Below are 26,790 nucleotides of genomic sequence, written 5' to 3'. Positions count from 1 at the left end.
AGAAAATGGCAAAATATGCTATGTGACTGATGAATCAGATTAGCAATGGTCGCAGCTCAGATCCCAGCTCTATGTAACTTACATGTCACAGCTCCCATTCAATGTTAACAAGCAAAGAATTAAACAATGCATACAAGATCTTAAAGTTATTGAACTGAATAGAAGCAGTAAATGTCTGACAGATCTGATGATGTAGCAGCTCACGACTGATGTAGCATTCTTTATTTTCTGGTAGGGATGCTTGTATACAGCAGGGGTATGGAACAGGATCCTCACAGGTTTCCTCTCATCATATTTTCTACACACATATAGGACCCAACTCCAATCCATTACCAGTTCCTCCCATTACGACCCAAAATCTGTGTCAAAACACCGTTCATTGAGGCTCCCACTCCCTTCCACCAACAATCCATCCATTATGACCCAAATCACTGTACTAAAATATTAATTCTCCTCTCTCTTGAGGCTATTCACTGGGAAATAAAAACAACTTTTAAACCAATGATATTGTTACAGGAACTTGAGTGTTGTAAAAAAATGTGTGACTTGTTACTTAATCTCATTCAAAAGACCTCCAATCTTTTTCCCTACAACCTGGCATGACAGAATTATTATTTGTATTGTGCAACAGAAATGTCATTTGTGTTTAGAAAGAAAACTCCTCGTTTTTGGTACTTCAGATGTATAATCCTTGTTCTGCAGTAGATTTGTCAACTAAACCCTGATATTTTGGGACCCTGTTACATTAACGATATTTTTACACCCCCAATGTAATCAAGATAACCAGGTTTGACTGTATCTTGATTATTATTCATCAACTTCCCTCAAACCATCCCTTCCAATATTTTATTTTCAATTGTTTTGATGCTTGCAATGCACTATTTCCTGATCACAGAAAGAAACCTGCATGAAACTGTTCTCTTGATATATATGTGAAAACTACATTGCACAAAAGGTCTTAATGCCCTGGTTGATGAACACTACTTAGGATTACACAAGGGTTGATGACAACTACATAGGTATACACAATGGTTGATGATAACTACAAAGGTTTATACAGGGGTAGATAAAAACTACATATGCTTACATAAAGGTTGATGAAAACTACATATATTTACACCAGGGCTAATGAAAACTACACTGATTTACAAACTGGTTGATGAAAACTACATATCTTTATACAATGGTTCATGAAATCTACATATTTTTACCCAAGGGTTGATGAAAACTAAATATCTTCACACAAGGGTTGATGAAAACTACATATCTTTACACAAGGGTTCATGAAAACTACATATCTTTACACAAGGGTTGATGAAAACTAAATATCTTCACACAAGGGTTGATGAAAACTACAAGGGTTGATGAAATGAACAATAAAAGGTTGATGAAATGAACAATAAAAGTATGCCTGAAATGTCATATTCTCAGACCATTACCTTGATCAGCTTGTGGTAGTGCTGATGTATCATGCAGACAGCCAGTTTGACACAAAGGTCTATCGGCAGCAGTTCAGAAACAGTGCAGCTGAAATGGAACAACATAGCTAGTTTAGTATTAAAATGGAAAAACTAAGCTGTCATGAAATGCCAACATCTGTAGCTGTTTAAATTTTGACATGGCCACAAGCATTTATTTTTTGTAAAGTATGAAAATATGAAAAACCTAAAATGGTTAGATTTAAAAAAGTGATGATACACCAAAACAAAACTAGAATGCTGTGAATGGTACATTAGAAGCAAGACTCATGCTGAATAGTTCTCTATGTAGGCACTAATAGGGTATGGCTGACTCTAAAGATTACTGAGCAATGGGTCTCAGTGCCCTGGACCTTTCATCAAGGTATGCAATCCTGCAGAAGCTTTAATTTTCTTATTAGACTGACAATGACTGTGACATTTTGACATTTACACCCAAAATCTATTAGTTTCTTTGTTAACCTAAGTGCAAGCTTTCCACAACGTTTGGTGAAAGAATTTACTCTGGAGCAAACGTTATTCTGTAAAAGTCATTTCTCTGAGCAACAATCACCATGGCATTGTACCATTTGATGTAAAACCAACGTTATTGTGTGGAAACTAAATTTTTCATTCAATCAATTACTTTAACATTTGACTTTTTGACCTCAAATTCAGCAGGCTTATTCCTTACCCATGTATAAGGCATCCACAAGATTTAGTCAAGTTCTTTGATTTATGCAATAGTGACAGGTAATGTATTACTGACATTAAACTTAAAAATGAGTTAAATCAAATAAACATAACATTTTTTACGCTTAATCAAATAAACACTGGCATTTTTAAGCCTAATCAAATAAACTTTAACATTTTTTAAGCTTAAGTGAACAAACATTATTTCTATTATATGTAGGAGCTAGCAGGTATAGTTGACTTGGGAGATTACTATCCAATAGGTCACAATGACCTTTGCTCAGCATGAGGTTTTAAACTAAAATTAATATGTAGAAACTCTTATTTTCTCATTGGACTTTTTTTAAACGTAATAACGTTAACATTTTCTAAGCTTAATCAGATAAATATTAACATTTTCTAAGCTTAATCAAATAAACATTACCATCTTTTGAACTTAATTGAATAAAGATTCACATTAAACTTAACTGAATAAAGATTCACATTTATAGCTTTAACAAGGGTATGGATGGACATACAGACAGATGTCAAAAGGATAAATATATGGATGGACAAACACTGATGTCAAAGTGTTCGCTATATCAAGTTTTGGCCTAAACAGGCCTCACAAAAACAAATTTACAATTTTCAGCAGTATTCAATTATTCTAACAATTGTAATGTACCGATTACAATAAGCTGCTTAATTCAACCTTTTAACTGATTAATTATTTTCTGACATGGCAAGAAAAGTTATACTGTTTCCCATGGGGCCTTTACAAAAATCACTTCTGATCTTTCAGTAATGTTCATTCATTTTAGTGACTGAAAAGTACTAATTAGCACTATGGTGTGTAATTCAACCTTTTTTCTGATTGTGTATCTTTATAAGTGACAAGAAAAGATCAAGGCCTTTAATAGTTTCTGACAACTTGTAATGGCAATCAAATTTACCAATTTTCATTTTGATCCAGATGCACTGTATAAGTAATTCCTATATCTTTATGTTTAATAAAGTCTATAATATTTATTATGATATGTAGTATGAATAACCATGTACCAAAATATTATGCATTGATATGTCAAGGCAACACAGATAGGACTGTTCTCTATGATACAGACACTAAAACAGGGTTCCTAAACAAATCTGTGCTTTCTTCCATGAATTTTCCATGACAAATTGTGCATTGATTACAATAAAAAAGTTAAAAAGTTGGATCAACATGATAGGGAAAAAAATACAATTAGTTTTGTCCAGATGGCTTCCTCCTCCCCTCACAGCCCAATGATCTGCTCACTTTAAAACTACAGACTGAAAATCACTTTGTGGCCATTTTCCAATACTTTCATTTGCATTTGGTGGAGGGGAGGGCCTCTTCCATGACAAAATTTGTTTCCAGGATTTTCCATGACTGTGGCAACAATTTTGAAATTACCAACCCTATTTAGCATTTCAGCAAAATTTCAAGTCCTAAAAACTATATTTTTCAACCAGGGACTTTCTACTGTTATCATCTTAAAAAAGAATATTTACAGCAAGTTACTGCTCTTCTTTTTCTCAAGAGCTCATTTTTTTCTCAAGAATTCATCTTCATTACATATTGCTACACATAAGTCTGAACATTTCACCCAAAGAAACTGAAATTGTACATTAAACAATATACCTGGAAGGTTCTGATTTTATATTTCTTATTTCTTCAGTTGACATATTGGAGCTATTGGACCATTCTCTACCATCCTCAAACTGGATGGCCACTCCACAATGATTTACCAGCACCTGTATATATTTGAAAACACAGAATTAACACCAGTACTAGATTGTCAAAATTCACACATAATATTTTGTTTTTCAGTACTCCAAACCAACAATGTCACTTAGAAAAGGAAAAGAATAAAAACAAGGTCATAATTCCAAGAGCACTGTGAATGGCACATTATATAAATGCCTCATGTACAATATTCTTCTAAGTAGGAACTAGCAGGGTGTGGTTGACTTCAGAGATTATTATCCAGTAGGTCTCAATGACCTCAAACTTTGCTCACAGTATGAGGTTTGACACTAAATTTAATCTACAGAAACTATTATTTTCTTATTGGGCTTATATGATCATGACCTCTGACCTTTAGACCCCAGAATAAACAGATTTCTTAATTATCCTAAGTGTAAGCCATCCACAAAGTTTGATCAAGGAACTTACTCCAGAACAAAAGTAATTCTGCAAAATCAGTTTTTCCTTTTCAGCCACACTGACTCGACCTCAAAATTAATCATCTTCTTCCATACCTTTACTGCAAACCCTCCACATCTTTGGTCAAGGAACATGGTCTAGAACTCAGTATTTATAGCATTCTTGAACTCTGATAATAATACAAGAAAATGTTCTTTTCATGCACAAATAAAAGATATATTTTATCTTATGGTACAAAAAACAAAATATTTTATTTGTGGCTTTCCCACTTGTCAAAATATCATGTTTTTTGTACCACACAATGATATATATCCAGTATTAATGTAGAGAAATGTAATGTCTTCTATAAATCAAAAAGAAAAAAATGCTCAAAGCTTGAACTAATGTAACACTAATGGCACATAATTTCAAACCCCAAGACTTTCCATCTGCATGTCATATTGACAAAATCCATGTTAATCATGCAGATTTTTCTCTCTCTGAAAATACAGTGGATGTCAGATTGACAAAATCTATGTTAATCATGCAGATTTTTTCCCCTGAAAATACAGTGGATGTCATATTGACAAAATCCATGTTAATCATGCAGATTTTTTTCTCTCTGAAAATTCAGTGGATGTCAGATTGACAAAATCTATGTTAATCATGAAGATTTTTTCCCCTGAAAATTCAAAGGATGTCATTTTGATGAAATCTATGTTAATCATGCAGATTTTTCTCTCTCTGAAAATACAGTGGATGTCAGATTGACAAAATCCATGTTAATCATGCAGATTTTTCTCTCTCTGAAAATACAGTGGATGTCAGATTGACAAAATCTATGTTAATCATGAAGATTTCCCCCCCCCCATAAAATACAGTGGATGTCAGATTGACAAAATCCATGTTAATCATGCTGATTTTTTCCCCTGAAAATACAGTGGATGTCAGATTGACAAAATCTATGTTAATCATGCAGATTTTTTTCCCCTGAAAATACAGTGGATGTCAGATTGACAAAATCTATGTTAATCATGCAGATTTTTTCCCCCTGAAAATACAGTGGATGTCAGAGTGACAAAATCTATGTTAATCATGCAGATTTTTTCCCCCCTGAAAATGCAGTGGATGTCAGATTGACAAAATCTATGTTAATCATGCAGATTTTTTTCCCTGAAAATACAGTGGATGTCAGATTGACAAAATCTATGTTAATCATGAAGATTTTTTTTCCCCTGAAAATGCAGTGGATGTCAGATTGACAAAATCTATGTTAATCATGCAGATTTTTCCCCCTGAAAATACAGTGGATGTCAGATTGACAAAATCTATGTTAATCATGCAGATTTTTCCCCCTGAAAATACAGTGGATGTCAGATTGACAAAATCTATGTTAATCATGCAGATTTTTTCCCCTGAAAATACAGTGGATGTCATTTTGATAAAATCTATGTTAATCATGCAGATTTTTCTCTCTCTGAAAACACAGTGGATGTCAGAGTGACAAAATCTATGTTAATCATGCAGATTTTTTCCCCTGAAAATACAGTGGATGTCAGATTGACAAAATCTATGTTAATCATGCAGATTTTTTTCCCCCTGAAAATACAGTGGATGTCAGATTGACAAAATCTATGTTAATCATGCAGATTTTTCCCCCTGAAAATACATTGGATGTCAGATTGACAAAATCTATGTTAATCATGCAGATTTTTTCCCCCTGAAAATACAGTGGATGTCAGATTGACAAAATCTATGTTAATCATGCAGATTTTTTTCCCCCTGAAAATGCAGTGGATGTCAGAGTGACAAAATCTATGTTAATCATGAAGATTTTTTTCCCTGAAAATTCAGTGGATGTCAGATTGACAAAATCTATGTTAATCATGCAGATTTTGTCCCCCTGAAAATACAGTGGTTGTCAAATTGACAAAATCCATGCAGATTTTTTTTCTTCTAAAAATACAGTGGATGTCAGATTGACAAAATCCATGTTAATCATGCAGATTTTTCTCTCTCTGAAAATACAGTGGATGTCAGATTGACAAAATCTATGTTAATCATGAAGATTTCCCCCCCCCCCCATAAAATACAGTGGATGTCAGATTGACAAAATCCATGTTAATCATGCAGATTTTTCCCCCTGAAAATACATTGGATGTCAGATTGACAAAATCTATGTTAATCATGCAGATTTTTTCCCCCTGAAAATACAGTGGATGTCAGATTGACAAAATCTATGTTAATCATGCAGATTTTTTTCCCCCTGAAAATGCAGTGGATGTCAGAGTGACAAAATCTATGTTAATCATGAAGATTTTTTTCCCTGAAAATTCAGTGGATGTCAGATTGACAAAATCTATGTTAATCATGCAGATTTTGTCCCCCTGAAAATACAGTGGTTGTCAAACTGACAAAATCCATGCAGATTTTTTTTCTTCTAAAAATACAGTGGATGTCAGATTGACAAAATCGATGTTAATCATGCAAACTTCTATTTGAAAACAACATGGATTTAAACAGGCAAAACAAATCTCAAGGCTTTCCACATGCATGTCAGCTAGGCCTAATCTATTTTAATATGCAAATATTTATCTGAAACAACATGCACGTATGATAGGCAATATCTATGTTTATTCCAAACTTTTATTTGAAAACAACATGGATGGATTTGAGGAGGGAAAAAATCCTTTTTAAATGCACTTCTATGACCCAAACTAGTGCTGGTAAACCTGTGGGGATGGGGAATGTCCCTAACCAATCACATGGACTGGTAAACCTGTGGGGATGGGGAATGTCCCTAACCAATCACATGGACTGGTAAACCTGTGGGGATGGGGAATGTCCCTAACCAATCACATACACTGGTTTTCTTCTCTCCATGCTTTCATGCATAATTTGTGTCACAATAGGAAAAACTGTCCTAAGGCTTTCAGTTTTGATAGTCATAAATATATGACCCTTAGGTCCTAACATGGTTCCTCTAGTGGGCAGAGATAAAGTTAACTTTCTATGACACCTTGTCATTTTACACATAGATGTTTCCCATGTTCTGATGGTATTCTACCATACTGAGTGAGCAGAGAAGCCTTGACTAAAGTCTGATGGATGGAATGATACATGTCAGGCTGACTACCATCCTACTGTGTGTGGGTGAGGCATAAAGTTACTTCACTGCTTTGACTTTGTGTACAATATTTTATTAGTCACTTTACCATAACATATGCACAAAATTGCTGCTTAAACAAGAACTGAACATCCAACACATCGTATGCATGAAAGAAAAAGAAGCTTTTTTGAAGGATTTCTTATATTACATTAAAATTCTTTGCCAAGGTTAAAAAGGTTTCTTTTTTGTTATCAATAGAAATCAGGTGAGAGTACTCTATCTAATGTAAAACTAATAAAACCTTTGACCATTTCTATATAATCTTATCTGCAATGTTAAATCATATTCTTCACTTACCTCAATAGATTCCAGATAAAACTTGGCTGGCATCTGTAACTCTAGCAGAAGGTTGACATCTAAAATATAGGAATACTAGTTATCTTTCTGATCTTCATAATTGGCAATTTACTCCATGTTTAGGAATGTCAAAATATCATTATCATCGGTACAAATACCATCATATTTACCCCATGTTTTGAAATGTACCAAAAATTATTATCTTTTCTCCTGTCCAAAAACTAAGAGACAAAGGAAAAAATTCCAAACAAAACCTTACCTTGGTGTTACGGGTGAGACAAAATAGTCTGTTATTTTTTCTTTTGGAGTTGGTTAAATAACAATTGTGTCTGCAATGTGGTTATGACACAATATCTTTGTGTAGGCTTTAGTCACTTTTTATGTGAATGCTGTTGTTTACAAGCAAGAATATATCTCACATAACTTTTGCCATGTATGCCCATATTGTTGTTTCAGGGACAATGGCTTATGATGTATAGGTATGTGCCAGAAGCATTCAATAGTCAATACATAATATTTCCTGTATTTTGAGTTACAGCTTGCACATATAAGAAAATTACTGGTACTTACCTCAGTAGTGAAAATTCCTTTGCCAATGGTTTTTATAAAAATATGATAAAATCAATTACTTTGCATCAAATATGGATGATGTGGATTGAGTTTTGTCTATTTTGGATTTTTAAAAAACCAGTATAAGAAATTTCCAGTACTCTGATGCTGCACTTTGTCTTAAGTGCCAGTTTGTTGAGCACATGTCTTTGAACTATCTTAACATGTCCTGCAACTAATGACTAATAAAACACTTTTATGATTTTGTTTGGGAAACATTGCTGATCTTTCAAAGATATATTTTAGACATGATGACATATTAAACATTCACATATAGAAAAATTATGTCCCTTTGTGGAAATTTGATTGGCTAACAATTATAGATTGCAAATGGCTCTGAAATCCTTCCATTGAGGTTGATTCAGCAGGTGACAAAAGATTGTGATTTTCCTTGGAATTTCCACTACCAGATTTAGCATGTTGTTTATCCATGATTTTTGACATCTGAGAGGAGCATCCATGATAAAAAAACAAGTTTTTTTTAAAGATCTTTGTGATCAGAGATGTTTCAATGTATGAAAAAGAACTAACTGCCAAAGCCTTCAGATCCAGGACTGGAGAGATGAAGGTTGGGAGTTTTGCATTCCACCTTGTTGCAAATAGATCCACAAGTGGTTATCCCACTAAGCACAGATATGACTGAATATCAAAAGATGAAGCAACTAATCAGTTTGTATTAAGTTGATTCCTTTGGGACAAGTCCACTAATACATTTACCCTGCCCAGAATGTTACAGACTTGAATGTGGATTTGTTCTTGATGACACCACCTGAGAAAATCCCAAACCATGAGGCACAGGTCTTGGGATTTGGTCACCCATTGCTTCCTGAGATAATTCACTACAGTGGAGTTGCTGGATAGAATGAGAATGTTCTTTCCATGAATTGTTTCTTGCAACCAATACAATGCTTCACTGTGGCCTTCCTCTCTAGGATACTGATACTCAATAGCTGATCTGTAGTGGGTCACAATCTGGGGCAAAATTGACCCAATTCTCGCTGAGTTTTGCATGCATTTGTTCTTGAGAACTGTGGTTTTGAATATATAATGGGTCTGTTGGACTGCTGCTCTCTTTGTCATGCATTTGTGGGGGGGTCCTTTCTGCTACTCTGATCCCTATTCTGAAACAACTGCAGAGGTCTCTGGTGCTGGGCCTGGGAAAGATTTGTCACCTTGGAAGTGTTTCAGCCAGGTTTGAGAAAAATGGTGCCAATTATAAAACAGTGGGCCAATGGTGTGATTGTAATGGGCCAACCTCATAATAAAGTGAGATCACTGACATGGTTGATTTTACTTATTTGCATGAAAAACCAAATAAATTACAATCATTACTTTAAGATTCTCCACTCTGATGCCTCTGACCAAACACTAACAGTATGGGAAAAGTTAAATTCTTCTACTGTCTGCCCCTACAACATTTTGGTCATCAATTCTTGCAAAGTGACAGCTTTCAAATGATTTCTTCACAGTACTGTTATGTACATTTAATTTGTATTGTTTGTTGACTATATGGATATCTGTATTTTGTACCTGACCTTTGTTCAAAATAAAGCAAATGGTGTACCTAAACAGTGACATATATTTTGTAAACAACATAATACACAGCTAATAATTCTCTTTGAGTATAAATTATATATTCTGATCATTATTATTTGTAAACCTGTTTACTTCAGTTTGAGTTAAAGGTACAGTCTTGATTATGACTTTAGAAAGTTCCAGAATGGAAATTTCCTATTAAATTGACAGAGTACAGTAAAAATTGTTATGAGCGACCTCTGCTATGAGCGACCACCTGTCTTCTCCAACCACAATCATAATGCACAGATCAATTTTATTATATAGACGCTCTGTTATGAGCAACCATCTGCTGAACGCAACCAGTGACCATGATATCTTGGCAAAATATGCATTTCGACACAGCTGTGAACAATCGCATTGCAAAAAAACAGATCAACACCACTGACCTTGACTTAATCCTTTGTAAACAGGAGAACTCAGGATACATGTAGTATGCAAACAAAGTGCACATTAAATAACACTACAGCTGAACAACCATATAGAGAGATAAACACCATTAACCATCATTTAATCCTTTGTAACAAAGACAGCATAAATAGTAAAGATTGTTCTAATAAGGTATTTTTTTAAAATCTGGCTTGCTACCAGTTTTGTGAAATTTACAAGTCCAGCGTATGGTGTCATTTGTAAACTGCAATAAACCAGACTAAAGCACATGTCACTAACCGCCACTGTAGTGCCGAAGTCATGTGAACAGCCAGTAAGATTAACCATTTTTGCATCAAAGGGAGTAATGATGGACATATGCAGTCAATATAGAGGTTTGTATATTTTCTTTATCTTTGTGAAAACGCACACAATGCTGGTAGTCCTAATGTCCCAGTGAGAACTATTTTGAAAGGCTTCAGTGTAGGGTTGAGTACATCATCTGTCTTTCCAGTTAATCTGTAATGCCTGGGGGGTGGAAGGGAATGAGCTCTGTCTTTAATATTAGTAAGTGAGAATCATTTCCGGATTTTTTAACTATATTTCTTTCTTTTGTTACAGTGTTTCACCAAGCCACCATCTGTTTACCCGACTATAGATGGTCGCAGCCCTTGTTTATCAAGCTATAATGCTGGTGACTTAAACTTTACGTTATTTGAAAAAGAAAATTTATATTTTCATTGAGGCTACTACAATTATAAACCTGGACTGGTTCCCTGTCTCAACAAAAATGTACTTGCATACCTAACACCAGGACAGATTACCAGTCTAATTCTAAGCTGGAAATATAGAATACATCAAATACCTGGTACTTGATTATTTCCGGATGATCCATAATTATATATACAGGTTTAGATGGATAGGGAAAATAGCCAGGCTGAGCATAGGTACAACAGGTAAAAAGATTGCAAGATGGAATTTATTAATTTTTATTAAAGAATAATTGAGAAATTTCAATATTTAATGATTAGTGCAAATGCATCAAATTAAAGATAAAAAACATTATGCTGTCCAATTTATTTGCACCACTTTTGGCACTCTGAATTGCTTTTTTGCAGTACATGGTGTCTACTTTGCATGAATTCCGCAAGGGCATATCTTGGCTGAAATACTACCTTGGTGGCCTGTTTGCGCACTTCCTAAAAATCACCATTAACAGAAAGATTAGAATGGCCGCAATATAAGCATTGCCTTGTTATGCTCTTTCAAGTTGGTGTAAGTGGAAAACAATTGCACCGTACAAAATGTGTTGTGCAGCCCTGTGCAGCACAAGCAACATTTTTGAAACAGATTTCCACATATCCATCAAACACAATACCAAGTGGGTACAAACTGTATTCCCCTTGCTGGAAGACTGACATTAATACTAGATCCAGCACAAGTCTGAAGCAACTGCTATGTGTCAGTGAAAAACTTTCAGTCAGTCCTTCGATGAGGGTTTTGATATTCCCTGGTCAGCTATGTCTCTGTCAATGGCTGGGACTTCTGTGTGAAATATATGCATGTGTGTCTTATATCTATCAAAAATCTAACTTTCAATTGAATATAATTTCTATTCTATTTCTAATATCAAATAGTACCCACAAAAATTTTCACCTGAAACTAATCCAGTGTGAGGATCCTATTAGGGTTCATTTGTGTCTTTGGGCGTCTAGCCAAAATCAAATCTCTCTTCTCCCAGTCCCTTGTATATTTTAATAGAACAGCCCTAATGAAGAGTACATTAATGGCAAAATTCAAGTTGCCTGGTTGTGCCATGTCTTCCTAAAAATACAACCTAAGCACTGGTTGTGCTTGCAGCATCCAAGATGGACCTACCTTCTGATGTGATCTGTGATGGGTGCTTCTCAAATGCTTTTCTTAAAGTCTGCACAGCCAGGGCTCTGTCTCCATTTTCATAGTGGCTCTGCCAAGTAAAATTGTTAAAAACTCTACAGATCACTTTCACAAATTTAACAAGTCATCTAAGTATACTAGAAATTTATTCACTTTGCTTTCAACATGGTTAAGTTAAGAGAAGCATTCAAGGGCATCTAGTCTGTGAATGGTGTTATGCAGATGCTGGCAAGACACCTGAAATCTTGTACAAACTTCATGCATATAGTACTACTGTAACAAAATTTCACCTGAATGCTGCATGCTGTCTGACATCACCTATTGTGCAGAACATATCTGACTTTCAATACAAAAGTGTAAAAATGTTGACAAAAGTCAACAAGCTTCTGTCACCTTATATTCTCACCAATAAGTTGAGTGAAATTCCAAACAACAAAGATGAAGATCCGCTGTAGCATAATGCAAATACAGATTAAGACCTACATTGTTTGTTCTACTGATTTCTCCTAACAAACCGCAAAACTCAAAGTGGCATCCCAAATTTTTAAATACTTTTTTGTATTTTTATGTTTAAGCTTTCTCTTAAGCTTGCTTGTCCAATTTTTGTAACATTTTTTAATACTTTTTTATTTGTCTTAGGACAGGCAATTAGCAGACTTTAATAATAAAATTCTAATGCCAACAATGCCAAAGACATGCCTGTGTAATTTTCAGTTTTATAAAACTAATCCATGTGTACTTTTGTATAAATACAAGTAGTTACATTAGTACGAGCATCATAGTATCCATAGTGACAGCTGATGCCCACACTTACCCTGGCTACAGAAGAGGCCAGTTTGAAGTAATGTTCACTGTCAGAGTCGGGTAGCAGTGGAAGGATTGCCTGGTAACTCTCCAGTGCCTTTTTGTAGTCCCTGATCTCTTCATACAGTCTAGCCCTTTCCCACAGGTAATCCACATTGTTACGGTCAAATTTTATTGCTGCAAATATAACTGCCGCATCTTATAACAAGCATTTGTAACAACGTAACTCACCCACCCCTAGAATTTAAATTTTTTGTATGTAGATCTTCAGATCAGAGAAATCACACAATTCCTTTATAAATGTGAAAATCATAATCAGATTGGCTGAGAAGTACAAATTATTTTAAAATATTTAACTGTAGTAATGGTAGTTTTCATCAAAACAAAAAACGTTTTATAAATTCAAGCTTAAGTTGCATAGAATTTGTTACAATTCATCTGAAATGCAATTATAAGTTTTTAAGAGAGAAATTGTGTCAAATTTTCTGAAGGTCATATGTACACATTTTCTTTTTCATTCACTCACATATTAATGTTGATTTGGAATTAAAGACAATGACAATACAGTTTTGAGACAAGTTTTGTCCAAGTTATAACCAAGACTTCATTCCAATGTCCAATCCCAATATAGCTTTCACACAAGTTCTGTTCCAGTTATAACCAAGACTTCATTCCAATGGTCAATCACAATACAGCTTTCACACAGGTTTTAGCATGGAAGAAGATGGGAAATCTCTTGCAGAAGTGAATTTTTACTATATGGCCTAGCTGATAGTAAAGTAAAATCTGTTACTGTCAGATCGATGCCATGAAAGACCACCTATCATGAGAAAACACACTGTCATTGCAAAGAATAATAAATGATGCAATGTTCTGACTTCTAATTAAAGCTCCCCTACAATTCAGAGATGATACTTTGTTGGTCTCAGTAATGTAATGCCTCACCTAGTTATTATGTCAAATGACAATACAGAAGAATCTGGCTTTAAAAAAAGCACCCAATGTACCAATAAATCATGATCACTTAGTACATATAATTTTTCATGACTGATCATAACATCATATTTAATGTGCTGAGAATCTAGTCTGTGGAAGTCATTCAGAGAGAAAAAATCTTGTTGACCCTGTTCTAAGGAACACAAACGTTCCTGAAACATGTGAGGAAATTCATCCCCACATACACCAAGTCCTGAGAATAGACGAGACTGAACTTCTTTAGATTTGGGACAACACCAAGATGGGGGTCACTGTGGAACAGGAGAGAGACAGGTTCCTCAGAAGGGAACTCTAAGGACAATGTGCATAAACCAGTCACCAAAGTACTTGAGGATGAAAATCTTTAGTGACTTCTAGAAAGCAGTGACAAACCTATGACCCCGGTAAAGGTTCTGGGTAGGGTGGGGTAGAGACAAGGCCAAATGGAAGAACTTAAAAATTAAATACCTCCTGGTTTAGTAAAATATATATATGTGTGTGTGTGTGGTTAAAGATGGGGATGTGATGATCCTCTTGAACATAACACCGTAAACCACCCAGGACCTTTCCTTATGACCTCCATGACTAAGATAGTAGTCTTTATCTTGAAGCATTCTTCCATCAAAAATTTGTTTGTGGAAGAACGAGGAGTCAAAGCTTTCTACGAGTCATGGACACAAAATTATCCAGGAATAAAAGGTTAGAGTCTAAGTCATTATGCAAAATTTTCCCAGATTTAAAGCTGGTTTCCTCCCTTAAAAGCAGAAAGAACCCACAAAAGGCCTGTAATGTCCAAACAGACCTATGAAAGAAGGACTTGCCAAGTTCTGATCTGTATTTGTAAATATGTAGGCAATCATGCAGATCATTTTACTGCATGAAATATAATCAGAGCATCAATATAATCTTTTCCAATAAGGGTTGTGATCTACCTCAAAACAAGTGGCCTTTGTAAATCTTCAGCACATGAAGGTAGCGGTTTTGACTTCTTCAAATTTGTACAGTGCATGGATACATCACTTAAAGTCTGTCAGAGTGAAGCTTGTATCCAACATGCAAAATGCTTATGCTCAGTGCATTTCCTTGGTGAAAAAAAAAGGTGACCCAATTCCATCAGTATTTGTAACTAACATAATACAAAAGATGTTCAAAACATCTAAAGAAAGTCTTTTATGTTACTTAACAAATTTATTGGTGTTCATGCACAAATTTAATCAAATGCATCAATTTACATCTAACATAAATGCCAGTTGGTTGATAAATGTTGCAAATATTCACAGGCCTTTGAAATGTTATCACTATTGTAAGAACAAGTCAGAATATCTGGACAAAAATGGAGAAAAAAAATCCTATATTGATAGAATTATCTGTACAAATTTTCTTTTCCATTTTTTCCTCTGGTATTTTGACATTTTCTTACTATATTTATATGGTGTTTTTTAACCTATTTTTATTCTCAGCAATTCTGTCATTTTCTTACTACATGTATATTTATATGGTGTTTTTTAACCTATTTTTATTCTCAGCAATTCTGTCATTTTCTTACTATATTTATATGGTGTTTTTTAACCTATTTTTATTCTCAGCAATTCTGACATTTTCTTACTATATTTATATGGTGTTTTTTAACCTATTTTTATTCTCAGCAATTCTGACATTTTCTTACTATATTAATATGGTGTTTTTTAACCTATTTTTATTCTCAGCAATTCTGACATTTTCTTACTACATTGATAGAATCTGAAAGGTCTTGAAATAATGAGAAAATATTTGAACACATTAGATATTTAAGCATGCTTTCTTTAAATATATCACTAAAAATGTATTATTTATTATAGATGTCTTCAAAGAGTGATGTAATGAATGGGGCTGTACATAAAGAAACACTCAGCAATTTTGATCATGAACTTGACCAGAACTATCAAATAAAGTGGATGAATATTCAGTTGAAAGTAACAGTGTTTGTGAAACTTTGTGACTTGAAAGATCCGTGTCATAGGTGAAAGAATCATGTAGGTTTCATGATTATAGTGTAGGACTAAAAATGACATTAAGTAAATTTCCGAACAAAGGAGTTCAATCTTATAATATTGACCTTACTTGAACACAGACTTCAGTGGAAAAGATAAATACTGGAACATAAACAGAATGTGACTTTGTAGATAAGTTCAGATTCAAATAACAAGACACTGCTTTTGAAACATAAAATACTGCAAAGAAAAGTAATGTTCTATGCTGGAATTCTACACTTCTGGTGCATTGTCTGATGAAATACATAATGTACATGAAAACAAGGAAATGGATGGCGACATTCTGTCACAAGGCAGACCCCACAGATTGAGAACATACAAATTCTTCTGATATTAATGCAAGTCTGATTAGGCCTTCTAAATGAAGACCTTACACAGAGAATCAACATCTCAATGAAGACAATGCTAACAAGCTTTCTTGCACAGTTCGATCGACTGAATAAAGATACTCCCACTGCATGTAATGAGGTTGAAAGAAAGCTTCCTCCATGCCACAGATCAGTTACTTCTGTCACGAGACAAGAATGATGATGTGTAAATCCTGAAAAAGAATTCATATTCTACCTTAACTAACTGCCTTTTAAATCTTTTGATAGGGTGGGGAGTATAGATATTGGTCTACTGTTCCCTGAATCATTGTTACATCAACTTTTATCCATCCCCCAAGTTTGCAATATAGTAGAGATACTGTTATAGGTGTCTGTATAACTTTCAAACCAATCAAGGTACCAAGGAAATAAGTGTAGGATAAGTTCTGATACAGTTAAAATCAATAGATGAAAACATGGTTTACTGCAATTAGTAGCTAATTAATGCACAGACCATTTGAGTAACACATGACAGCCTGGTTGACATCATTCAGCTCCAGGGCTAGTTCTGCCAGCCTTGCCCACTCTTCCGAGTCCCTAGGATTCAGGTATGCAGCAATCAAAAAGTACTGAAAAAAAGATATATTATTTCAACAACAAAATAAACACAGACATATTAGACATCATAGTAGTGATAACAAGATTTTCAATATGGTTGTTATGGCACCCACGTTGGAAGTCAGATTGGTACAATATGCATTTAGGATCAACCAGAGAACAAAAGATATCTTTTGGCGAAAACCCCATCTTGATATAATCATTTATTCAAGAGGAATAGCAAAAAAAGATATGGCTATTATGGTGGCCATATCGGATGTCAGATCATAACCATTTTCAACTAGAACCATCAGATATCATAAGCAGTCTTTTGGTGAGAGTGTGTGCAAAGTTTCTTAGCAAACTTCAAAGTAGATTACAGAGGGGCTGGGAAAACAAATGGATGGCAGACAACTGATCAGAAAACATTCCGTAAGTTCTTCTGGTCTATCAATCAGTAGAGTTACAAATGAAGAAAAACATTTCATTATCTATTCAGGATGAATTTCAATAGGAAAAAAAAGCATGAGCATATCTTATAAATGTAGAATTAAAGTATTTTTAAAAACCAAAGTTAAAATATTCGAGATTACTCAATGCTATAATTTGATCCTAAAGTCAGTTCTCATTAAAACATGTGAACTTTGATGACATAATCATAAAGCAATAAATCTGTTCTCTCAACCAAAATGATATTTCAGTGTCGGGTCATTCATGCATACCCTTATATTCTGTAAACATATGATAATGTGGACCACTTGAATTTTGTAAAAATTTAGCACAATTTATAACCAAACTGGAGATCATGAGTCATATCAAAATGTTTTGTAAACATCAATTGTGATTTTAAATTTTTCAAATGCTAATCAATGTTATGTCATGGTATTCTCAAAGTAACTACTTTTATGAAAATATTTTAAATGGGGGGAACAGCTTTTATAGCAGTAACCTCTTTTACAAACATTCAATCAAACATAATAGTAAAAACTGTTACTGCTGATTCACTCTATAAATTTCAAGATTTTAACACTGATGAAAGTTTCTCATATACAATATCAAAACTTATTCCTACCTGAAGTGCTTTCTCCATGTCACCCATACTTTCATATATCACACCTAGTGTCTGGAACGGTTTGCGTGCTTGTGGTGCTATATAAAATAATAATAATAATAATAATATGGGTGACATTTCCAATTTTGACCTACCAATCAGCAAAGAAGATGAAGAGCTTGTGACCTGACTTTGACCCACTACTACACAGTGGCATTTTCTGAAACCAGGCCTAATGCTGTGCAATGTATAGAAAGAAAATATGAAGAAAATCAGTATAATTATAGCAGGATTAAATCCAATGCAGTTCAATCTAAAATCATCTATCTGATGTAACTGTGTTTGCCATCTGTTCTCTGAATTACAATGGTTGCTTATTGTAAGTCATATGAAAATTTTAATATTACAGTTGTGACGAGCCTATGCTCTTTAAATAATTAACAGAAAAGAGTGAAAGCAACAAGCTTTGTAAACTTTAACAAATATTTTCCTAAAATACAAAGTGAAAATGAGAAGGGAAAAAAACTTATGGTATGCTGAAATAAATCCCAAAATAATCCAAGAATTACAGACAAAAGTTGTAGTAATTTAAAGTCCTCAATAAAATTCAGTAGAAGTCCAGAAAATATCCCCAAACTGATGTCAATGACATGTCTGTGGCAGCTATTGAAGTGTTGATGTGTCAACAGCCTTTCTTAAATCACAGATATATAATTCCAGGTTTTAATTCAGTATAAATTCCAGTGACTGTCTTTATCCAAGAATTTTATCAGAGCACTTTTGTATTTCCGAAGAAAATAATCACTTGAATTCAATAATTTGAAGAAGATAAAATTCAGCCCAAACTGGTCACAACATAATACAACTTGAAAGTCGAGATGTTAAAGCACAAATGGTAAAGTCCTCACAGTTACAATATATATAGTTCTGTACTTGACCTCAGGTCACAATTAGCATTTTTTTTATAAAAAAACATTACCTAATGGAAAATAACCTTTTAGAATGATCTAATTAATGAGCCTTGTTTACTTAAAACTCAATAACCAGTACAATTCACTTAGGAAATTCCAAAAACACGACCCAAATAAACATATTTACTCCTGCTTCTTTATCTGGATAAAAATCATGATATTAAGTTCACCAGAGAAAGATGAGAGCAAAACTGAAACTTTTCAACATGACTATGCACTAAAAGTACCTGCAAAAACATTCTCTGCTTAAGTCTATATCAATCATTTCAGCATGGTGATGTGACCAAGAACAACCAAATTCTCACAAATATGAATTTCCAATGTTTCAAAACATTTTTATACTTTCTATTTATTATTTGTTGAATGTGACAAGATATTTGATGCATCATAGTTGTGTGTTTTTCAATGAGCCAATCAAATTAAGCACAGCAAAAACTTGTTATGTGTATATATTACGGACTATAATCCATAAAAGTAATTTCAAACAAACCAATTTTGAAAGCTTGGAAAAAATATAAAGACACCAGTCTTGTCTGTAATATTATTTCTGCAACAGGCAGAATTTGGTTATTTTATAGAAATTCTGGGGGCTGGAGGAAACAAATTAAATTAATTTTTCTCTATTTGTGAAAAACTGAAAGGCACATCATAACAAGAGGACTAAAAAAACACAACCCCAAGATAAATTAGTTATCTAGTTATTTGGTTTCATTTTATACAAGATATTATTTTATTTCATGATATCATTATTGTATCCTGTTTATCTAACATATTTTCTAATAACTTCTATCTGCCTAGTGGTTAGAGCGTCCACCTCAGATGTGGGAGGTCGTGAGTTCGATCCTCGACCGAGTCATACCAAAGACTTACAAAAATGGTACTAACAGCTGCCTCGCTTGGCGCTCAGCATTAAGAAGTTAGTGTTAGACTGGTCGGCTTGGTGTCAGGATAATGTGACTGGGTGGGACATCATGCTACATGTTTGCGGCATGATGCCCAAGTGCTAGACATCACTATAAACTGCCACACTGCAGACATCGTAGCGATATGACTGAAAAATTGTTAAAGCTATGTTAAAAATCCAAATCACATCACATCACACAATAACTTCTATCTTTGTAATCCTGTTGACTATGAAATATGATTTTTTAAAAATATTTGTTACATGCCTTTTTAACAGACATTGAATAATATGCTTTTTGTAATGTTTTCTATGATGGGACAATTTAGTAAAAATGATAATACAATTACAAACTAAATATACTGCACATGCCTCAGTATTATAAAAGCTGGTTGCATTCCAGAAGGTTATGGAATGCAATAATTACAGTGCCACAAAATCCCTGTACCAATGACTATCTACAATTAACATATTCTCCCTCTTTATGTTTACAGTCATTGAAAATGTTTTATAATCTTCATTCCATGTGTCAATAATGATGGTATTCATTCTCTTTATTATTTTCTCTCTCTTTCTAAAATCACCTCTACTGGCTTCCAATAAACATCTAACATGCCAGATTAATCATACGATAATTGCATGTATTAAATGTACCCTCCTTGTTCTGTTCAGGAGTTCAGAGTGATGTACTATTCATTAATTTATCTTTGTGACTATTTCATTGCTGACGAAGACATTTCTAAAATTAAATCTTTATACAGCAGTTTATAATATTTGTTAATAATTCCATTTGAGTTTTCACCTTTTGTATTTAGGACTCCAACTAAATGGAAGAAATTGGGTGCTCCATCACCTTTGCCCCTAATACTTCCCCCTCTGCTATTTCTAGCTGCCCTCCCATATTTCCTTGATTACTAAACTACATACTTAAAACTACTGTAGGTTCTGTTAATTTGTTATATTTTACTGTTTTATTTAATACAGTGTGACCCCGCTATAGCGCATTCCATTATAATGCAAATTCAGATTTAACGCGGTCGTGCCATGGCTCCCGAAATTTCATATACATGTATTTTTCTTGTGCACAAAAAAAATTCTTAAGTATTATGAAAAAAACCACGTAAAACGTTGCTTATCATTTTGGGGAACAGATCGCGTATGAATAATACAAGACAATCGTGGCTTGGCTCCTGAAATTTTATATGTATTTTTCTCGGACATGAAAAGGTATTTTTCTCGTACATGAAAAAGATTTTTTTCTTCTTAAAAGTAAGAAGAAGAAAAAATGCATAAGAAGTTTATTCTGGGATCGCGTAGGTCTTCGCCAATGTTGCAAACTTGGATTGTTTTTCCTTATTGGCTGCAAAACATACCATGTGGCTTTTTTTATTTGTTGGCGACATTGTTGGCTGCTTAAACTTTTATATACAACCATTGGTTTGGAGTGCAGAAATTCAGAGGCCTCATGAAAGGAAGCCGCAAACTGGCTATAAAATGCACTGAAATTTATATATTGTTACATAAACAAATTCTTTGTCCATACTGAAAAACCATCTAAACAGTGCATTGTTATATCATAATCCGCTTATCCTGACATCTAGCATGAGTTCTGTATGTTGTGAAATATCCGCTTTTTTGTTGTTATCATTTCTGGTAACAGAGATCAACCGGGTGAGGCATTGTCTCGTAATCTATCTTTCATCGGATTTTCGGCCACTCACTAGTAATTAATATATTTACAAAGACTGACATTTGTATGTGGATGGTAAGTAAAATTCCTCTACATTTCACTCAGAATTAAGTTCTTCAGAACTCTCACGTTTTCTGAAATAATCTCTATCATCAGAACACCTGCGTATCTATTATCAGTTGACCCTTTGTTAATTGTGGAAGGCAGCATCATGCTGCTACCACAAATGAAAAAAAAATACATCTTACTTATTGGTTTATTCAGCAGGCATGAAGGGACAGTGACTAGAATAGTCTAAACAATGGCCAATTCCTTTTTAAAAATATACCCAGATTAAATAGATTGCTGAAATTTCAAAGGAAACAGATTACATTTGAAGCACCGACTGTTATGAAAACGTGCTCAGCAAATGATGCAAAGAGTTAAACAATCCACAGGGCCTGATGAAATTCTATTTCTTCTTTTCACAAATGACCTTCCTCTATGGACAGAGCACAGAGACAGAGACTTATACTGTAACAGCTCTACTTGACTCGATATGAGAAATATTGAGGCATAGTAAAAAAATAAAGGGTTGTAAATTAAACAAAAACAAAATATACTGGTAACAGCCTCATTTATGGTGGATTCCATATGAGAAACTTGTAAATTTGTCAAAAATGCTTAGGAAGAAAAACTTATAATAGTGACAGTTAAAAGTGGGACACACCTGATGACTTTGTGTGTAAATCACTATCAAGTAAAATAACTTTGCTAAGTAAAATTAAGAAATACAAACCCTTACAAACTACAATAATGCACTACACAATTTGAAAGTTAATGGCTATTATTTGACAACAAGATATACAAAGTACCTCTCCTAATTCTGGATGCTCCTTTTGACACATCATCTATTCTTTTTAAGGAACTGAAATGGCCTCAAATAAATGGTTGAATAAACTTTCAAAATGCAGTACTTGTCCAACAAGTATAAATTATAATATGCCTGAATAGTTGAGAGAACTATGTGATCAAAATCATGGGCCATGTGCTTTATGGCTGACTGCATGTGGCTACTTCAAATTTCCAAAATCCAATACTGAACAATTCTGATGTAGTGGGAAATATTCTGTAACAAAGATGAGGAATTCTTTGAACACATTAGTTTGATCATCCACTTCTGTTGAAAGTTTTAAAGAAAAATATCTCAAATATTAAAAGCTTGATTTTAATTGATTTGTACATATCATTATATTTTGTCATCTTTTGCTTATGATGGCTTAAACATTATTATTCAACCAAATGAACTTCTGTATCTTCAATATACATCATTTTTTTTATATGGACCTATCATTTAATGGGGGGCAAGGCTGAGATCTGATTCTTAAAAAAATATACATAGTCCCAACTAGCTTGAAAAAATTGTATTGCTCTGAATTTTAGAGAGAGAAAAGAACTATATATATATACATATATATATATATATATATATATATATATATATATATATATATATATATATATATATATATATATATATATATTAGTGCAAAAAATGAATCACCTAAGAGTAAATGAAAAGAAAATATTCTGGTTTGAAAGAAAATCAACCCCACCCCACCCCAAAATTACATGGTAGGTCCTTTACCTAACTTCAAAAGAAACTGGGTTGTTCCCTTCATTAACATTACCTATGCAAGTTAGCCAAATTTATTTACCACAAATTATAAACACAACATCATCCTAGTTATTGTCAAGCAATCTGTGCAAGGGTGCCTGTTTATCTCTGACTGACTTACCTTTTAATCTCCTCTTTTGATTGAGTCAACAAAATGGCCCTAAGTCATAATTTTCCATAAACATTAAGACAATGTTTTAATGTTAATATAGGCTACATGATCACTTTATTGCATCAAGAAAGCTCCCACTCTCTCTCTCTCCTCTCATGCCTACAATTACTCAAAAGGTTCTGTTTTGAAAGATGGCACTGTTATGGGGTTTGATTGAAATATTGTGTTTCTCGTGTAACACAAGGTATTCTGGTGTTTATGAAAGATACATTTTAGTGATGACGTAGTTATACCATGAAATTCACCATGAAGATAAGACCAACAATGTGATACATAAGATACCTACTAATGATGATACAAAGTTGTATCGCTTAATCACAAATAGCTCTAAAGTTATGGAATAAACAAGAAAGTATGCTGAAAAAGAAACTAAAACAAAACGAAAAGTGTGATGGAAACATAAAATATTAAACTGTGTTCATGACCTTAAAGATAACACCCCCAATGTGGTATGCAGTATTCCTTCAAGCGAAACCATACAATTTTATCAAGTTTCAGAGTCGTCTCAAATGGCTTTGATACTAGAGCAGAAGTGAAAGCATGATGGAAATTTGAGCTGTGAGCTTGATGTTGCAGACCAGACCACCACTTTGGTATGTGCCGCACCTTCTACTGATGATGTACAAGTATAAAAAATGTATTCTCCCTGTTCAAATGCCTTCAAAGTTATAGAATGGAAGGAAAATTTCTTCTCTTTAATTTCAAATGGCTTCAAAGTTACTGAATAAAAGAGAATTTCTTTTCACTAAATTCAAATGACTTCCAATTATAGAACAGAAAGGAAATTAAATTAAATTAAGCAAGACTTTTCTTTTTCTTGACAAAAAACTTTTGACAGTGCAGCTGACTTAGTTCCAATCAAAGTCAATTATGACCTATGTAAATATCCAAGCTGTACACCACTGTTTTAATGAGAACAGTTCAAATCAAACTGAAGACAACAAACTTTATATATGATTTCGTGATATAAAATCATAGAAATGTGAAATGGAAAATATTTATTTGAGAATGAGAATATGACCAACTACAAGGTAAATGCCTACCTTGTCTTATTATCTCCATGCACTTGTTGATGGCTTCAACATGATCTCCTCTAGCAAATGTCAAATTCACATCCCCCATTTCTCCCTCTAAATGTCTAGGCAAGTCATGATGTTTCTTTCTCTGACAAACAAGAAAATTTATAACAAATATAAGCCTGAGTATTATATATATATATATATATATATATATATATATATATATATATATATATATATATATACAGTAAAACCTGTCATGAGCGACCTCTGATATGAGCGACCACCTGTCATTTCCGACCACAATCGTAATGCACGGATCGATTTTACTATATAAACGCTCTGTTATGAACGACCACCTGCTGAACGCGACCAGCAACCGCGATTTCTTGGCAAAATATGCATTTTGACACTGCTTTGAACGACCGCATCGCCAAAAAATCAAAACAGATTGACATCACTGACCTTAACTTAATCCTTTGTAAACACTAGAGCTCGGGATAAATGTAGTATGCAAACAAAGTGCACATTAAATAACACTATAGTTGAACAACCATATATCGGGATAAACACCTCTAACCATCATTTAATCCTTTGTAACAAAGACTGCATAAATAGCAAAGATTGCTCTAATAAAGTATTTAAAAATAATTTGTCTTGCTACAGTACCAGTTTTGTGAAATTTACAACTCCAGCGTACGGTGTCATTTGTAAACTGCAGTAAACCAGACTGAAGTACATGACACTAACTGCCATTGTAGTGCCGAAGTATTGTGAATAGTCAGTAAGAGTAACATCAAAGGGAGTAATGATGGATATACGCAGTCAATTTAAAGGTTTGTATTTTTTCTTTATCTTTATGAAAACTCACAAAACGCCGGTAGTCCTTATGTCCAAGTGAGAAATCATTTGAAAGGGCTTCAGTGTTGGTTTGAGTACGTCGTTTGCTTTCCAGTTAATCCATAATGCCTGGAGGGTGAATGAGCTCATTGTCTTTAATACTAGTAAGTGAGAATCATTTCTGGACTTTTTTAAAATTATTTTTTATTTCTTTTGTTAGTGTTTCACCAAGCCACAATCTGTTTACGTGGGTGCAGATGGTCGGAACATTTGTTTATCGAGCTATAACGCTGTTGATTTAAACTTCGTCTCAGAATAAATGTATTGTTTCTTGATTAGTTAATTATGTCTTTTGGTTTCATTCATTGGTACATAATATATATTTATTCCACAATTCCCCAAAACCTGATCAAAACTGATAGTCTTTATAACGTCAGCACTAATAACAATGGCAGAATCTCCGCTGAAAAAAAGAAAAATTGTAACACTGGAAGAAAGGATTAATGTCATTGAAAGAAATGAAAAAGGCGAGACCACTTGCAAAATAGCAGTCAGCTTAAGCGTCGGTAAAACGCAAGTTCAAAATGTAATCAAAGACAAGAAGTCCATTAGAAACGAATGGCAGAAAGGTGCACAAGCACAGAGGAAATATGCCACGGCACGACGGACAGTTTACGGAGATCTGAACGAGCGAGTATGGGAGTGGTTTTGTGTTGCAAGGAGTAAAAACATACGAGTAAGTGGAAAGTTGATTCCAGAAAAGGCAATAATTGAGATACATGTTCAGACCAAATAGCTGAGTAAAACATGTCAACAAAGAAGTATAATGGATTTCTTTTAAAAAAACAAGTGAATAAGTGTATAAAATAAGATATATACATCATATCTAACTGTTCATTTTTTGTACATATTAATGTGATGTTGAAATATAAATTTTATTCTTGTTGTTTGATAGATGTATATCTTTATTATATAAAGATATTTTGAGAGGAATGCATGCAATATTTAACAAGATTCATGAATAAAGGATATGATACATGTACAGTGAATATGGGTATTATTTATATTTCAACAATGCTAACTATTGACCCTGAAAACCAGTCCATTTTCACACACCTCTTATGAGAGACCACCTGTCCTGAGAGACCGCTTTTGGTTGGCAGAAGGGGCGGTCTCTCATAACAGGTTTTACTGTATGTATATATATATGTATATATATATATATATATATATATATATATATATATATATATATATATATATATATATATATATATATATATATATAGCGATTCTCTATCAATGTTGGTGCCATTTATCTTCTTTCGGCATCATATATACAGTAAGACCTGTCTGTTATAAGCAATCACCTGTCATTTATTACCACAATGACAATGTTTGGATCAACTTTATTATATAAATACAGTCATGAGCGACCACCTACAGAACATGACCAGTAATGATTTTAGGCAAAATCACTTGTAAATATTACTGCTTAGGAGGGTCCAAAGGCAAAGTGCAGATCGTTCATCCTAAACAACAATGACATGAATGACTGTATTGC

At 33.8% G+C, this 26,790-nt stretch overlaps 1 protein-coding gene across 3 annotated transcripts in view; it reads right to left on the bottom strand.

Moving 5' to 3' along the window:
• The window catches only part of LOC149807257 (general transcription factor 3C polypeptide 3-like), a 152,567-nt gene that overhangs the window by 108,707 nt on the left and 17,070 nt on the right, over positions 1 to 26,790 (bottom strand). For all 3 annotated transcript variants that reach the window (XM_089964112.1, XM_089964106.1, XM_089964115.1), the window contains exons 5-12: positions 24,411 to 24,531; positions 17,998 to 18,074; positions 16,843 to 16,957; positions 13,026 to 13,192; positions 12,194 to 12,281; positions 7,763 to 7,821; positions 3,793 to 3,905; positions 1,440 to 1,527 (exon numbers count right to left, since the gene is read on the bottom strand). In XM_089964112.1, the coding sequence (XP_089820238.1) occupies positions 1,440 to 1,527; positions 3,793 to 3,905; positions 7,763 to 7,821; positions 12,194 to 12,281; positions 13,026 to 13,192; positions 16,843 to 16,957; positions 17,998 to 18,074; positions 24,411 to 24,531 (828 nt within the window). The remainder of the gene's footprint in view (positions 1 to 1,439; positions 1,528 to 3,792; positions 3,906 to 7,762; positions 7,822 to 12,193; positions 12,282 to 13,025; positions 13,193 to 16,842; positions 16,958 to 17,997; positions 18,075 to 24,410; positions 24,532 to 26,790) is intronic.

Source organism: Sinohyriopsis cumingii, chromosome 1, assembly GCF_028554795.1.
Source record: "Sinohyriopsis cumingii isolate HCF-2022 chromosome 1, ASM2855479v2, whole genome shotgun sequence".
In the NCBI taxonomy this organism is placed as follows: Eukaryota; Metazoa; Mollusca; class Bivalvia; order Unionida; family Unionidae; genus Sinohyriopsis; species Sinohyriopsis cumingii.
This window is presented reverse-complemented; position numbering and strand designations above follow the sequence as displayed.